Source organism: Oncorhynchus masou, chromosome 30 (assembly GCF_036934945.1).
Source record: "Oncorhynchus masou masou isolate Uvic2021 chromosome 30, UVic_Omas_1.1, whole genome shotgun sequence".
Taxonomy (NCBI): Eukaryota; Metazoa; Chordata; class Actinopteri; order Salmoniformes; family Salmonidae; genus Oncorhynchus; species Oncorhynchus masou.
In genome coordinates this window covers 22,496,079-22,513,502 of record NC_088241.1, presented here as the reverse complement: position 1 = coordinate 22,513,502, position 17,424 = coordinate 22,496,079, and the positions used below count along the sequence as shown (strand labels likewise).

At 42.9% G+C, this 17,424-nt stretch overlaps 1 protein-coding gene across 1 annotated transcript in view; it reads right to left on the bottom strand.

The window, feature by feature from the left end:
- Positions 1 to 17,424, bottom strand: part of LOC135522369 (igLON family member 5-like) — a 154,183-nt gene that overhangs the window by 26,763 nt on the left and 109,996 nt on the right. The window contains exons 2-4 of the mRNA XM_064948548.1: positions 15,462 to 15,540; positions 5,179 to 5,411; positions 3,160 to 3,279 (exon numbers count right to left, since the gene is read on the bottom strand). Coding sequence (XP_064804620.1) covers positions 3,160 to 3,279; positions 5,179 to 5,411; positions 15,462 to 15,540 — 432 coding nt within the window. The remainder of the gene's footprint in view (positions 1 to 3,159; positions 3,280 to 5,178; positions 5,412 to 15,461; positions 15,541 to 17,424) is intronic.

Genomic DNA, 17,424 nt, shown 5'->3' with positions numbered 1-17,424 from the left:
TAACCTGTACAAGTATGACATGGAAATGTGTTTTCTGCTTATCCCACTCCCCATGAGAGTGGGGTCATAGCCAGGGATCAGCCATTATTGACAGCGACCCTGGAGCAATTAGGGTTAAGTGCCTTGCTCAAGGGCAGATTGACCAATTTTTTTCGCATAGTTGGTTTGGGGATTCGAACAAGCACTCTTTTAGTTACTGGGCCAATGATCTAACTGCTAGGCTACCTGCCGCCATACAGTAACTGAAAGGTTGCATGTTTGAATCCCGAGCCGACTAGGTGAAACAAACCTGCCGACCTGCCCTTTAGCAAGGCATTACTTCAGGGTTGCTGTCAATAATGGACGTGCCTTTCTCTTTATTTCGATTTTGACCACTCGTTCTCTTTGTCTTTTCTTGCCTCTCTGTTTCTCTCTTTCTCTGTTTATTTCTCTCTCTCTCTCTCTCTCTCTCTCTCTCTCTCCTTTCTAGAAGCCGTCTATAAGATATTAGGCTAGTCTTCTGCAGCCCTGGTTGTGTCTCAGCGATTTGTATCCCTGGCTTCTTTCCCTTCCTTTGCTTTTCCTTCTTCCCCGGGGGCTGAGTTGGGTGCTCAGCCAGCGTCGACGAGATGTGTGGTGGTGCCATTTCAGACACAGACCTGGTCTTCCACCACCAACCAAACACTTAGATTAGACCTGAGGGGAAAAGAGGAAGCCAGACCGATGGTTGAAAGGAAAGAGGTCAATGTTTAGATCTGCCCTGCAGTGAAACTGTAGTCCATTTCCCTATAGCACGTTGACACTTTAGGAGCACTGAGCAGTCAGACTCAGTCAGAGACTCTGAGTTCTATTGCAGTGGAGTGTATCTGTGGCAGAGGTGGTCTGGTTCTTTCTAGCTCTATCAGCGGTAGTCGAGCAACTGTCAGACATTGTTTGTTTAACTGAGACCATAGTGAATGAAGTCTGATGCGATGGAGTGGGTGGGCCAGAGAGCATCAATGTGGAGTGCTGTTTGTATGTGTGTGTGTGTGTGTGTGTGTGCGTGCGCGTCTTGTCTAATGGATGGGATGTCCAATGATAAGAGCTTGATGTCTCAGATTTAATGGGGGTTCAGGTGATGTCTGTGAAAGAGTGTGAATGGGAGATGGAGATGGTATCAGTGAGATATAAAGTGGGCAGGAGCAGTACTCGGAGCAGTGTGTACATGTCACAGACTCACGGTGGTACACGTCTGGGTTGTATTCATTAGGCATCCATTGGAAGAAAATAAGACTGTCACAGGAAGGGACTACCTGTTGTTTTCTGTTGCAAAACGTTTCAAAACTATTTCTGTTGCCAGCACTAATGAATAAGGGCCCTGGTGACCATGGGAATGATGGCACCACGGTCCCAATGTACCAGGTGCAGAGGATTGTCTTCAAGTTGTGTGTCTCTACACCTACGTAGGGGTCCCACTGTGATCTATCCCCCAATGCAGTGTCTGAATAGAGTGACAGGTGCGTGGTGGATTGTCTTGAAAGTGTGTGTCCCGACTCCCTACACCCAGGTGGGACTACCACTTTGTCTCCCACCCACTGCAGTGTCTGAATAGAGGGACAGATATCTCGCAGCTTCTCACTGTTTCTCTAGGCTTCTCTTTCCCCTCCCTCTCTCCTCCCCACCACCACTCCCCCAGCAGCCCATGGCTTCGCTGCAGTGACTCCCACAGAATAACAATGCTGCCCTATCTCACAATCCACACTGAAGGGGTGTGTGTGAGGGAACGAGGGTGGGGGAGTATACTGCTGACAAGGAAGAAATGCTGTAGGTCTGCAGACAAGCACAGCAAGTGGCTGTAATGTACTTTAAGGTGTGTGTGTGTGTGTGTGTGTGTGTGTGTGTGTGTGTGTGTTATCTTCCAAGCTGTTGCACCCCCAGTAGTTCACTATAACACAGTGTAACACCGTGCTAAACCTATCTAACGCCTAGCAGGGTAACCTCAACATGCTCAACACATTCTATGAGATGCATCAGCATGAAATAAATCATTTAGAATCTTAACATTGATGGTCGCAGACATGGTAATAGGACAGGAATCATTTCACAAACAAATCTAAATGGATATGAATTAGCTTGTTAGACGTTTTATCACGACCACCCTCAAAACCAATGTGATTTATTTGGATGATGATGGAAGACATAAATAGTGTTCTAATGACAAACATCATTATTAGCGTTGTTGCCATGGTAAAGGCGGCGACAGTGAGGATGGTGACAGATGCTGATGATTGTGGCTGGCACGCGTTATTTGTGGATAATTATGTGTGATGTGTGATGTGTATGAGAGAGAACTAGCAGCCACTGCCTGGGTGTGATGGAAATGGCAACAAGGGCAGATGACAGGAGACAGTTCACATGGGACAAATAAAGGGACTGGGACAGAAGGTTGGGGACTATGACAGGAAACAAGGACAGAAGCAAGGGACTGGGAACAGGGACTAGTTAGTATAGACTACGACAGAGGACAGAGGACAGGAGACAGGGACTGGTAAAGGGATAGGGAACTGGGAGGGATGAGACATGAGGACTGGGTACTACGACAGGAGACAGGGACTGTTAAAGGGACAGACAACTGGGAGAGGAGACATGAGGACTGGCTACCATGACAGGAGACAGGGACTGGTAAAGGGACAGACAACTGGGAGAGGAGACATGAGGACTGGGTACTACGACAGGAGACAAGGACTGGTAAAGGGACAGACAACTGGGAGAGGAGACATGAGGACTGGGTACTACAACAGGAGACAGAGACTGGTAAAGGGACAGGGAACTGGGAGAGGAGACATGAGGACTGGGTACTGCGACAGGAGACAGGGACTGGTAAAGGGACAGGGAACTGGGAGAGGAGACATGAGGACTGGGTACTACGACAGGAGACAGGGACTGGTAAAGGGACAGACAACTGGGAGAGGAGACATGAGGACTGGGTACTACGACAGGAGACAGGGACTGGTAAAGGGACAGGGAACTGGGAGAGGAGACATGAGGACTGGGTACCACGACAGGAGACAGGGACTGGTAAAGGGACAGACAGGGAGACATGAGACTGGTAAACAGGGACAGGGAAAAAAGGGACAGACAACTGGGAGAGGAGACATAAGGACTGGGTACCACGACAGGAGACAGGGATGGGCGTCTTACATTTGTTCTCCTTCCAGGTGACTGTGGGTTCAGGTCGTCCCACCGCCAGACAGAAGAGGTATACGTTGCCCCCCTCGTTCACTGACACGTCTTGGGAGATGTTGACGATTCTGGCTGGCACTGCAAGATGAAAGAGTTGGGTTTTATTGACAGTCATGACTTGACAAAAAATAGAAACTAGACCTAAGCTGCCCTCCCCTCACTGTTTGCACTACCAAAAACAAGATATAAAACTGAAGTGTCAAGAATAAAAGTAAGGGGTTACAAAAATAACAATACTACCAATGACAAACACTGATTCTCTGACTACTATTGTAACAAGACAAAGCTATAGAATGTTCTTCACTTTGGTGTTGAATATAGGGATGGAAACCTTCACTCAAGGTCTAGAAGTTTCTGTCTTTGGCAGTTGCCTTGTTTTTTTCTTTTCACAGCATGACCACCGTCAAATGCTGTTTTGTTCTAAATTGCCATTCCAGTGCAGGCACTATGCATATAGTTAGAAAGATAACTAGATGGCCCTTGAATTTAAATGGCCCATTATCGTTGCTTTTAATGAGCTTGGCCATGAGGCTGTTTTTCTGCAAAGCATCTAACTACTGGATCCCATTTTTAACTATCTGGCCAGGCGAAAATACTCTCGTGATAAAGCAAAGATTGGAGCCATCGCTAACCCACCATGGCCATCACTTTTTGATGCAGTGACTCTGGGGTGTAATTATTTTGTGTGATATCGCGGCTTAGACTGAAATGTGAGGCGACTTGGAAACTAGGGAAACATGGTCATCTGTGTGCCCGTTGGCCCTGCGGATAAATGCCTCTCCTTGGCGCCTGCACTATGTGAACAGTCTGTTGGAGAGCGGCTGGCTTAGCCTTCTGGGTAATGCTGACTGCACCCTGCCTATATACAGACGCACACACACGCATGCACACACACGCACGCACGCACGCACGCACGCACGCACACACACACACACACACACACACACACACACACACACACACACACACACACACACACACACACACACACACACACACACACACACACACACACACACACACACACACACACACACACACACACAAGACTGCTGAAACTTTCCCAGCTTGCTCTCTCTCTCTCCATCTCTGCAGCAGCATGGTATGTGTGTGTATGTCTGTTGGCCAGTTGATATATACCCTAATATTTTTCATTTTTATTCCACCAGTCTTGTATTATTGCAATATGCTAGTACACAAGGTACAATATACATAACAATTGACACATACAGGGAGAAAAGGTCTGCAATCCATCAGCCGAGCAGCCGGGCGCCAATAAATCACATCATTCAGGATCAGTCAAACTCTCACTCACTCCACCGTTGCCTTGACGATAGGCCCAGATCTGGTCCTGCATTGTCAATTATTCAGTCAGGCAGTTGGACAGCCCCCTGTACGCCCATATGGTCTTACCACCTTACCCCAGGATCTACCCACCCCTCTCAGTTCTGAGGTGCATCAGTGCTAATGTATTGGGCTCGAGGCACAGTTGCTAAGGACTAAGCTGGCTGCTTTCTTTGCTCAGTCCAAGGCTCCATCCACTGCACAACACTAACAAAGGCCTTGGGTCACTTTACATTTTTTTTGTAAAGTAAAAGTAAAGCTGTGTTTACAATTGCTGGACTAAAACCTGGAGGTGAATAAATAATCCCGTAAATAAAGTGGTACATGCCCATTACGGAACCAGGTCTAATATGTGCTGTAAACACATTAAAATATAGCAATTAAAGGGCTAATACACCTAAATATGTGTTTACTTACCCTGTAAACAAACTTTGGACAAAGAGATAGATAAAGCCATGCTTTTTTTTTGTTATTCCCTGGCTGCTGTCACCAAATCATAACTCACTAGCTTTTCTTGTCCAAATACCAAGTCCATATCCCCCAAATTAGCATGTTTTAAATATCCTTTGACAGATTCACCGGTATACGCAACCAACCCCTATCCCCCTCCCCCCCCCGCCACCAGGGACTCACCTTGGACGATGAGGAAGACGTGGGCTATGCGAGGCTTGTTGCTGGCCTGGAAGCTGCAGGTGTACAGCCCCTCGTCAGCCACCTCCACCCTCTCTATCTGGATGGAGAAGTCACTAGTGTTACTGTTGACCAGCGACACCCGTCTGTCCAGCGACCACTTGTCTGTCCCCGCAAACAGGATGTTTGAGCGGTTCAACCACGCCTTGTGGGTCACCTCCTCGTCGATTTTACACCTTCGAGATAAGAGGGGGAGAAAACAGGGGATAAGACAGGACACAGATAATGTATTAATAATCATTCATTTAACTTGAATAGTGCTTTTCATTACAGAAAATAATCTGAAAGCAAAACAAAGAAACAACACGTTACAATTTTGATGGTAGAGATGGATATTGAATGTCTCTATTTGGCATGGGATGAAAGGCTGGGACTTGAGGCAGTTTGGATTGGAAAGGCAGTGTAGCTTCAGCGGAGGGAGGAGGCATCAATAGAATAGCCAGACAGAAACAAAGACAGTCTGACAAACAGGCGCTTTATCAGTGCACCACATCTGCTTTTCCTCCATATGACCCGCTCTTCCGTAAGTACTGGTCCTCCATTGCCTGGGTGATGCCGCGGCTGCTGAAAAGTGCCCAAAAGCCACCACATCTTGGCAGTGGTTAAGAACGGTCCCTGAGCCTCTTCTGCCATCGCTGGACACAGCATCCAGTACTTGTTGTAATTCTTCCCGGCAGATGAAACAATAAAGCCGGGGCTGTATTATTTGAATTCGAACAGCCTGTTAGCTTGCTAAGTGTAAGACAAAAATATGACTTTTCATCACAATTCTGCAACTCTGAGAGTCAAGACAACAAGATGTAAGTGATCAACCCTCACATCAGTCAAACCCCAAAATAATAATACAAAAATGCCACAATTTTGTTTTTTTTAAGTACAAAAGTACAATATTTACAGAGATTGGCTTGATGGGCACTTCTTACCTACCATACGGTTAAACTGCTCCCACAACAGCTCAATAGGGTTGAGATCCGGTGACTGTGCTGGCCACTCCATTATAGACAGAATACCAGCTGACTGCATCTTCCCGAAATAGTTATTGCATAGTTTGGAGCTGTGCTTTGGGTCATTGTCCTGTTGTAGGAGGAAATTGGCTCCAGTTAAGCGCTGTCCACAAGGTACGGCATGGCGTTGCAAAATAGAGTCATAGCCTTCCTTCTTCAAGATTCATTTTACCCTGTACAAATCTCCCATTTTACCACCACCAAAGCACACCCAGACCATCACATTGCCTTCACCATGCTTGACAGATGGCGTCAAGCACTCCTCCAGCATCTTTACATTTTTTCTGTGTCTCAGGAATGTTCTTCTTTGTGATCCTTTGTGAACACCTCAATCTAAGATTTGTCTGTCCACATAACACCTTTTTCCAATCTTCCTCTGTCCAGTGCTTATGTTATTTTGCCCATCTTCATCTTTTAATACAGCTCCGGCTACCACCCGAGCCACTGCCTGTTCACCCCGCTATCATCCAGAAGGCGAGGTCAGTACAGGTGCATCAAAGCTGGGACCGAGAGACTGAAAAACAGCTTCTATCTCAAGGCCATCAGACTGTTAAACAGCCACCACTAACATTGAGTGGCTGCTGCCTACACACTGACACTGACTCAACTCCAGCCACTTTAATAATGGGAATTGATGGGAAATGATGTAAATATATCACTAGCCACTTTAAACAATGCTACCTTATATAATGTTACTTACCCTACATTATTCATCTCATATGCATACGTATATACTGTACTCTATATCATCGACTGCATCCTTATGTAATACATGTATCACTAGCCACTTTAACTATGCCACTTTGTTTACATACTCATCTCACATGTATATACTGTACTCAATACCATCTACTGTATATTGCCTATGCTGCTCTGTACCATCACTCATTCATATATCCTTATGTACATATTCTTTATCCCCTTACACTGTGTATAAGACAGTAGATTAGGAATTGTTAGTTAGATTACTTGTTGGTTATTACTGCATTGTCGGAACTAGAAGCACAAGCATTTCGCTACACTCGCATTAACATCTGCTAACCATGTGTATGTGACAAATAAAATTTGATTTGATTTGATTTTAACATAATTTCAAAAAGGTTTTCTAATCATCAATTAGCCAGCCTTTAAAATTATAAACTTGGATTAGCTAACACAACGTGTCATTGGAAGACAGTGATGGTTGCTGATAATGGGCCTCTGTACGCCTATATAGAAACAACAGCTGTTCCGTTGCCTCTGTAAACGGCTAGCTAGACAAGCTAACTAACTTAGTAGTTGTTTTCTCAAGGTCAAAATTACAACCGGGGACAACAAGACAGTCGTGAAGAGGGCACGACAAAACCTATTCCCCCTCAGGAGACTGAAAAGATTTGGCATGGGTCCTCAGATCCTCAAAAGGTTCTACAGCTGCACCATTGAGAGCATCATGACGGATTTCATCACTGCCTGGTATGGCAACTGCTTGGCCTCCGACCGCAAGGCCCTACAGAGGGTAATGCGTACGGCCCAGTACATCACTGGGGCCAAGCTTCCTGCCATCCAGGACCTTTATACCAGGCAGTGTCAGAGGAAGGCCTTAAAAATTGTCAAAGACTCCAGCCACCCTAGTCATAGACTGTTCTCTCTGCTACCGTACGGAAGGAGGTACCGGAGCGCCAAGTCTAGGTCCAAGAGGCTTCTAATCAGCTTCTAGCCCAAGCCACAAGACTCCTGAACATCTAATCAAATGGTTACCCAGACTATTTGCATTGCCCCCCCCCCACCGCCTCTTTTACACAGCTGCTAGTTTCTGTTATTATTTAAACATAGTCACTTTAATAACTCTACCTACATGTAAACTCAGCAAAAAAAGAAACACCCCTTTTTCAGGACCCTGTCTTTCAAAGATAATTAGTAAAAATCCAAATAACTTGCATATACTTGCACATAGCCTCCATTACACCACTGGCCCTCTGTGTTTTACTAAAAAGTGTACTCTCCTCCATGAGTCCGCTGGTATTACTGCTGCTGCCTTTTCAGCATCATTACCCTGTCACACACTGAAGGCCTAGGTCCAATAGGTTCGCCACTGTGCAAACATGTTGATAATACAGTGCATTCGGAAAGTATTCAGGCCCCTTCCCTTTTCACATTTTGTTACATTACAACCTTATTCTCAAATGGATTAAAACATTTTTTTTAAATCCTCATCGATCTAAATACAATATCCCATAATGACAAAGTGAAAACAGGTTTTAGGAAGTTTTGCAAATTTATTAAAAATATAAAACAGAAATACCCTTTGTTATGAGACCAGAAATGGAGCTCAGGTGCAATCTGTTTCCCTTGATCATCCTTGATAAGTTTCTAAGACTTGATTGGAGTCCACCTGCAGTACATTTAATTGATGGTACATTATTTGGAAAGCCACTGTCAAGCCCTGACCATAGAGAGCTGTTTATTCTCTATGTTGGTTGGGGTTGTGATAGTGACTAGGGCGGGTCATCTAGGTGATTAATGGTTTATGTTGGCCTGGTATGGTTCCCAATCAGAGACAGCTGTTTAGCTGTCTCTGATTGGGGATCGTATTTATGTAGCCATTTCCTCATTGTGCTTGGTGGGATCTTGTCTACAGATAGTTGCCTGTGTGCACACCAGTAGCTCCACATTTCATTTGTGCGTTATTGTTTTGTTCGTTGAGTTTTGATTTATTAAAATATGTGGAACTCTACGCACGCTGCACCTTGGTCCAATCATTTCGATGAGCGTGACAGGCACCCACCTGTCTATTTAAGATCTCACAGTTGACAGCGCATGTCAAAGCAAAAACCAAGCCATGAGGTCGAAGGAATTGCTTATTGAGCTCTGAGACAGGATTGTGTCGAGGCACAAATCTGGAGAAGGGTGCCAAAAGATGTCTGCAGCATTGACTGTTTCCAAGAACACAGCGGCCTCCATCATTCTTAAATGGAAGAAGTTTGGAACTACCAAGACTCTTCCTAGAGCTGGCCGCCCAACCAAACTGAGCAATCAGGGGAGAAGGGCCTTGGTCAGGGAGGTGACCAAGAACCCAATGGTCACTCTGACAGAGTTCCTCTGTGGAGATGGGAGAACCTTCCAGAAGGACAACCATCACTGCAGCACTCTACCAAATAGATCTTTATGGTAGAGTGGCCAGATGGAAGCTACTCCTCAGTAAAAGGCACATGACAGCCTGGTTGGAGTTTTCCAAAAGGCACTTAAAAGACTCTTGGACCATGAGAAACAAGCCTCTCTTGAACCCGATCGAACATCTCTGGAGAGACCTGAAAATAGCTGTGCAGCGACGCTCCCCATCCAACCTGACAGAGCTTGAGAGGATCTGCAGAGAAGAATGAGAGAAATTCCCCAAATACTTGTGTGCCAAGCTTGTAGCGTCATACCCATAAGACTCAAGGCTGTAATCGCTGCCAAAGGTGCCTTTACAAAATACTGAGAAAAGGGTCTGAATACTTTTTTAAATACATTTGCTAAAATGTATAAAAACCTGTTTTTGCTTTGTCATTATGGGGTATTGTGTCTAAATTGATGAGAAAAAAATAAGAATAAGGCTGTACCGTAACAAAATGTGAAAAAAGTTCTTAATACTTTACGAATGCACTATATAGACTGTTCAGGTATTAATGTTCTAAAAAAGGAGTGAATATATTTGGCCTGGCAATGCGGTTTTGTACGCTTACTGAATGGAAGCCGATAATTATGAGTTTTTCACTCCGCTGGTCTCGGGCTGGTTTCAGGAAGAAATTAAGAGTCCTCACTATCCGAGACTGAGTCAAGACCGAGTACAAATGTATCCGACAATGAGACAAGACCGAGACACTCAAAATGAGGTTTCGAGACCGTCTCGAGTACAACAACACTGACTCAAATGTTAGCTTGATCCACTAGCTTGATCTTTTTTTTATGTGAACCGTTTTTTAATCTGTTTTGCTATTGGGACTGGACATCAGACTCTAGTGGTCGGTTTTCAATTCACTAACACTGAAATATGGTGAGTTGGGATGTTATCTTAAAATTTGAAATTGAAACAAGCATGGTAACAAGCATTCCCCCCTTATCTCAGCTCGCTGGTCACCATAGCAGCACCCACCTGTAGCACGCGCTCCAGCAGGTATATCTCTCTGGTCACCCCCAAAACAAATTCCTCCTTTGGCCGCCTCTCCTTCCAGTTCTCTGCTGCCAATGACTGGAACGAACTACAAAAATCTTTGAAACTGGAAACACTTATCTCCCTCAATAGCTTTAACCTCTTACACCTATGGTGGCGCTATTTCATTTTTGGAAGAAAAACGTTCCCGTTTTAAACAAGATATTTTGTCACAAAAAGATGCTCGACTATGCATATAATTGCTACTGTTCGAAAGAAAACACTCTGACGTGTCCAGAAATACAAATATCTTCTCTGTGCGTGCCCTTTAACGTGAGCTTCAGGCAAAACCAAGATGACTTGGCATCCAGGAAATGACAAGGATTTTTGAGGCTCTGTCTTTCATGATCTCCTTATATGGCTGTGAACGCAAGAGGAATGAGTCTGCCCTTTCTGTCGTTTCCCCAAGGTGTCTGCAGCATTGTGACGTATTTGTAGGCAGATCATTGGAAGATTGACCATAAGAGACCACATTTACCACGTGTCCGCCCGGTGTCCTGCGCCGAAATTGGTGCGCAAAAGTCACCTGCCAGTATTTTTCCATGGGGCACAGAGAGAGAAGCAAGCTTCCACGAACTGCATGTCAATGAAGAGATATGTGAAAAAACACCTTGAGGATTGATTCCAAACAACGTTTGCCATGTTTCGGTCGATATTATGTAGTTAATCCGGAAAAAGTTTCACGTTGTAGGTGACTGCATTTTCGGTTCGTTTCGGTAGCCAGGCGCAATGTAGAAAACGGAACGATTTCTCCTACACACAGACGCTTTCAGGAAACACTGCGCATCTGGTATGTGGCTGGGAGTCTCCTCATTGAAAACATCAGAAGCTCTTCAAAGGTAAATGATTTTATTTATTTGGTTATCTGGCTTTTGTGAAAATGTTGCGTGCTACATGCTACACAAAATGCTATGCTAGCTTAGCATACTCTTACACAAATTAGTCAATTTCTATGGTTCAAAAGCATATTTTGAAAATCTGAGATGACAGTGTTGTTAAGAAAAGGCTAAGCTTGAGAGCAAACGCATTATTTTAATTTTATTTGCGATTTTCAGAAATCGTTAACGTTGCATTATGCTAATGAGCCTGAGGCTTAGTCACAATCCCGGATCCGGGATGGGGAGTTTCAAGATTAAGCACCAGCTGTCAGAGCAGCTCACAGATTACTGCACCTGTACATAGCCCATCTATAATTTAGCCCAAACAATTACCACTACCTTTATTTATTTTGCTCCTTTATTTATTTTGCTCCTTTGCAAATCTACCATTCCAGTGTTTTACTTGCTATATTGTATTTACTTCGCCACCATGGCCTTTTTTTGCCTTTACCTCCCTTATCGCACCTCATTTGCTCACATTGTATATAGACTTATTTTCTACTGTATTATTGACTATATGTTTGTTTTACTTCATGTGTAACTCTGTGTTGTTGTATGTATAGAACTGCTTTGCTTTATCTTGGCCAGGTCGCAATTGTAAATGAGAACTTGTTCTCAGCTTGCCTACCTGGTTAAATAAAGGTGAAGTAAAATAAATAAAAAAATAAAAATAAAACATTTGTTGTTACACCCCTGTAATTACAGACTGCAATTTCCACCAGTTACATGTTAAAATACAGTGTAACTATAAATTATTACAATTGTTTAGAATAGGGACCCCTTAAGATGAAGTGTTACCGTCTTTTTCATTAATGAGGCAATTAATGAGGCTAGCCATGTTGATGGATACCAGATTTGACTTTTACAGCTACTGTACATGTTTCATGAAATGGATTAGTGCAAGCCCTACCCTTGTAATGAAGGTAGGCCTTAAAGTTGCAATATACCGTTTTCTGGTTGCCAAGATTCTAATAGTTTACCTAATTTCAGTTTATGTGACAAAACAAGCAGTATAGAGATTCATTATACCATCTAAACCGCTATGAAATATATTTTAAATAACCAAACATATTTTATTTTCAGCTTTTTGAAATTAGTGTACAAAACCAAAAGCAAAAGATTCAAAAACGACTAAGCAAGCTTAGAAATAGAGCACATAGACCAGATATACCGCTTCTTAGACTTGCTTTCAAAGCGAATGACAGATCTATAACTCAAATCTCTATGGGATTTTGGTCAGGTCGCAAATATCACTATCATGAGGGAGTGCAGAAAGGAATATTTTAAGGTTCATTTGAATTCATTTCAAATTACATTTTGATCATCCTGTTGTAATTATATGCGTTTGTATTATAGTTTTGTAAACAAACCACTAGCTAGGTCTCGTAATGTGAGGTTGATAATACATACCAAGCACAAGGTAGCGGTTCATTTAAAAAATCCAGTATGTTTCTTAATTGAAACTACGTGGGAAATACACCTGGGTAAAATATAGTTGTGTTTGGAGGAAGCATATGAAGAGCTAGAAGAGACAGATTGGTAAGGGGTGAGTAGGGGCTGAAAGTGGTAATTACTGCTGCTACCTAACTTTTGATGTAAACAATGTGGCCGTCAAACATTGGACTTGTAGGCTAGCTACATTTAGTTTAGTTATATTGTTGGCTGTGTGAGAGAAATGTATTTATCCAGCTGGCTAACAAGGTAAGTGGATCTTTCTCTGCCTTCACATCCAGCTAGCTCTGTATAATATATGCATATTATTAGTAGATTTGGATAGAACACACTCTGAAGTTTCTAAAACTGTTTGAATCATGTCTGTGAGTATAACAGAACTTAAAAAAACCAGAGGACTAACAATTCAGTTTTTTTTAGGTCACTGTCTATTCAATGAGTTTTCATTGGGGAACTAGATTTCTACGGCACTTGTTTGCAGTTCCTACCGCTTCCACTGGATGTCACAAGTCTTTGGAAAATGGTTGAGGTTATTCCTTTGTGAAATGAAGAAGTACGGCCATCTTGAAATAGTGTAACACTGTTGAGACTTGGGCAAGACTAAAAAAGTAGCGTTAGTATGTTGTTGTCCTGTATTGAAAACAGATAGACCCGTCTTCAATTTGATCGATTATTATCGTTTAAAAATACCTAAAGTTGTATTACAAAAGTAGTTTGAAATGTTTTGGCAAAGTTTACAGGTAACTTTTGAGATATTTTGTAGTGATGTTGCGCAAATTGGAAGCTGTTTTTCTCTGGATCAAACGAGCCAAATAAATGGACATTTTGGATATATATGGACGGAATTAATCGAACAAAAGGACCATTTGTGATGTTTATGGGACGTATTGGAGTGCCAAAAAAAGAAGCTCGTCAAAGGTAAGGCATGAATTATATTTTATTTCTGTGTTTTGTGTAGCGCCTGTAGGGTTGAAATATTCTTTCCCTCTTTGTTTACTGTAGTGCTATCATCAGATAATAGCTTCTTATGCTTTCGCCGAAATAATGAAAGTTTGAATTTTATAGCATTTTATTTGAATTTGGCGCTCTGCATTTTCCCTGGCAATTGGCCAGGTGGGACATTTGCGTCCCCCCTATCCCAGAGAGGCTAACAAGGTAAGTGGATCTTTCTCTACCTTCACATCGCGCCAGCTCTGTGGTTATTTGCTGTGCTAGTGAAATGTAGCTAACACCACCAGAGCAAATGGATAATAAACAGGAAATAAATGTTGCTTAATGATTTTGTTTTGTTGATCTAGTAGCAAGAGGGCAATGTGTTTATACAACTCATTTGTTCTGGTTTTTGGTTAAACTTTTAATTTTATGCTAGCTACTGTAGTCAATTAACTAGCTAGCTAGTCAATAATGGCGCTGGGCAGATGTCAATTTAACATCTATTCCACGTTGGTTAAGGGTAATTTCATTTAAATGATGTGGAAACAACGTTGACTCAACACCAGTGTGTGGTTAATCTCTTGGTTGTGCGTGCAAACAGAACATGTTATTGTTTAAACATTTGAAAAGGTCTAGAGTAGATTAGTAATTGTTTTTCAGAACTGTCTGGTATAACCTCAATCAGTTTAGACTGGGCAAGTTCATTCCAAATGAAATCTCCACCTGCATGTACCCCAGGCACCGGGTAATGCAAAACAAACTCGCCCACTCCTTTGTCTACTTTATTTTCTTTAATATACAAGACTTTCTTGAAAACCAGATTTTACCTCAATGTAACTACCCTGGTTATATACACTGAGTGTACAAAGCAATAGGAACACCTTCCTAATATTGAGTTGCACACCCTTTTGCCAGCGTTGCAGTTCTTGACACACTCAAACCACCTGCTACCATAACCCGTTCAGAGGCATTTAAATATTCTGTGTTACCCATTCACTCTCTGAATGGCACACATACACAATCCATCTCAATTGTCTCAAGGCTTAAAAATCCTTCTTTAACCTGTCTCCTCCCCTTCATCTACACTGATTGAAGCAGATTCAGCAAGTGACATCAATAAGGGATCATAGCTTTCACCTTTTCACTGTACACTCAGTCTATACGTATATATGAAGACACATATTATTTAGAGTTTGGAATGTCATTTTCCAAGTTTGCTGAACTAGAAATGTTTTTGTGACAGTATGAGTACAGTACTGTCCTTCATCACTAGATGTCCTTACAAGCTTCAGCTGGGGACCAGGCCAGGAGAGGATAAGCCTGAGTGCTTATGTTTAATTGATGTGGCCAGGGTAAAAAAATAAATATCTGTGAGGTAGATCACATGGCCTCCAGTGAATAGGCCAGTGATATTACCTTTAATCGCCTGGGCAATGAATAGATGAGCCTGTAAGTGTGAAAGGGCATCATATATCAACTACAGGAGCCTGACAGTGGTCTATGGTTCTAGGGCTAGGCGATATGAGATGACAGTGAGGGTGACCAGATTTGAAATGACACCTGACAGCGGGTTAAACAGTTAAAATGTTGATTGACAGTAGGCTTTTATGAAGGCCTCAGAGTCCAGGATATTGACAAAATATTCTGAGGAAGATTTTTCAACCTAGTTGGGGTAAAGCTCATGAGGTTTTTATGACAGTGAATTGGCAATTAAGTCAGCATGATGAGAGGAAATACAACAACAATTTGAACATGTAATTAGTAGGTGCAGGTGTAGGATCGAAGAGTTACCTCAGAATGATGCTCTCTCCTTCCAGCACTGTAATGTTGTCGGGCAGGTGGCCGAATTCAGCTCCGTGCACACTTGGCCCTGCCAAGGAAAATGAGAGAAGAGAGGGAGGAGGGTGAGCATAATGCTGTTATAACAACAACAGACGGTCCATTTGGATTCTCAATACCCAAATCCCCTGGTTGGCATCCCAGCCGCCGCGGTGCTGAGTACCTCATTGATCCAGGTCAGGCTGGATGTGTTTGGCGGTTGACTTAGTTATTTGTGATGGGAAAGTCAGAAATATACAAACAAAGGTGTTGTCGCTTATGCACTGACCCCCTGTATTATTTGAATAATGATTTGGTTCACCCCCCCCCACGCCATGTGTGTGTGAACCATCGTTGATAATGAGCCGGGGGAAGAGGAGGATTCACGCAGGGGCGCCGGAGCATGAAATGAAGGGACACCAACGGCAACCGGAGGGATGCGTATAGTGAGGCTCACCCTGCCTACAAATAGACACACGCACACACACCAAGACAGTCGCACAAGCGCACGCAAACACACACTACCACAGAAATTAAACTAAATGAAAAACTGGGGTTGATATGATATGTGGGGCATCGTCTGTCTATGAAAATGCCCTTTTTTGTTACAAATTTAACCAGATCCATGCATAATACACATTCACTAATAATGACTAACTTTATAGAAAATTAACACAGGTCTCATAAACAATATCTCAAGCACGAGCCCACGTGCTAGTGAGTAGCCAGCTAATCTTTAGCCAACTTGGATCTATTTGCTAGAAACCAAGGTAGAACAGTTGAATGGTTATGTACACATCATTCTGTCCTTCTCCAACTGTTTGAATAGCATGAGAGCCTGTCTACCTTGTTCAAATGTTGAAATCAAGTGGCCTAACTAATTTCTCAGAATGGGAACGAGTTTCCAATTCCTTATGTAATAGTGTTGGATGCTTTATGCACAGTTATAAAGCACAGACTAGACAGCTAGTATAACAGTCTTTGGCTAAAATGTTACTAGTGGTACATGGTACCGCAATGCCACATGCGACAGACTGAGCATTTCTTTTCCAGAATCAATGTTCATTGATACTCCCGTTTTAGAAGTGTTCGCTCTGCACGCAATTTGAGGAGTTGAGACCTAAAATCAATGGAAAGTTCATTTCTCCTCTAGTACAGTAAAATAATGTCTCAATGTGTTTTGGTGTCCATATGACCGATTATGTTAGACCACTCTGCAAATACAGAGTTGAAACAATAGTGTGTGATTGCAGCCAGCAATTTGGGGCATTCCCATGGGTTCCTGCAATCGAGCACGCCATCTTCATGCTTGTGTGACACTTGATGTTCTGGATTTCCCCTGATTGTCTATGCGATTAAAATGTGGGTGAAGAGGCATCTACCGATGTCCTAGCTAGCTAGCTACCAGTGGCGCCCCCACTTCCCGTCCGTCGTGTACTGGAGTCCCCCTAGCTACATAGCTAGTACACAGTGTCCTTCGCTCCCACTTGCCCGAAGACCTGCCCTTGCTGTTTTTAACAGAGCTGTGGGAAATCAGTGCCTGACAGGTGGGAGCGAAGGACACTGTCTACCTGTGTCCTAGCTATCGTTAGCTAGCTAGCTACCTATCCAGTCCTAGCAAAACAATGTACCAATAGAAGTATAAAGAGGTGTTCCTGCAGGTGCAGGAATTAGTCGCAGAATGGTTTTTCAATACCGCCAATAACGTTGAAACTATTTCTTTGATGTTCCTCTATACATTTGAATATTTGTATCTACTTTTTAAAAGTAAATACCTGCAGTCAACTTGTGCAATATGTTAGAAATTAAAGCAGACTGTGTTCTTCATTTCACCTGTCACATTATTTTACATTATGAAGCGTACCATAGTTCTCCAGAACAGATGAGACAATCACATGTTTGTTTGTAACTTGCACAACTGGAGAAAGTGGGAGCA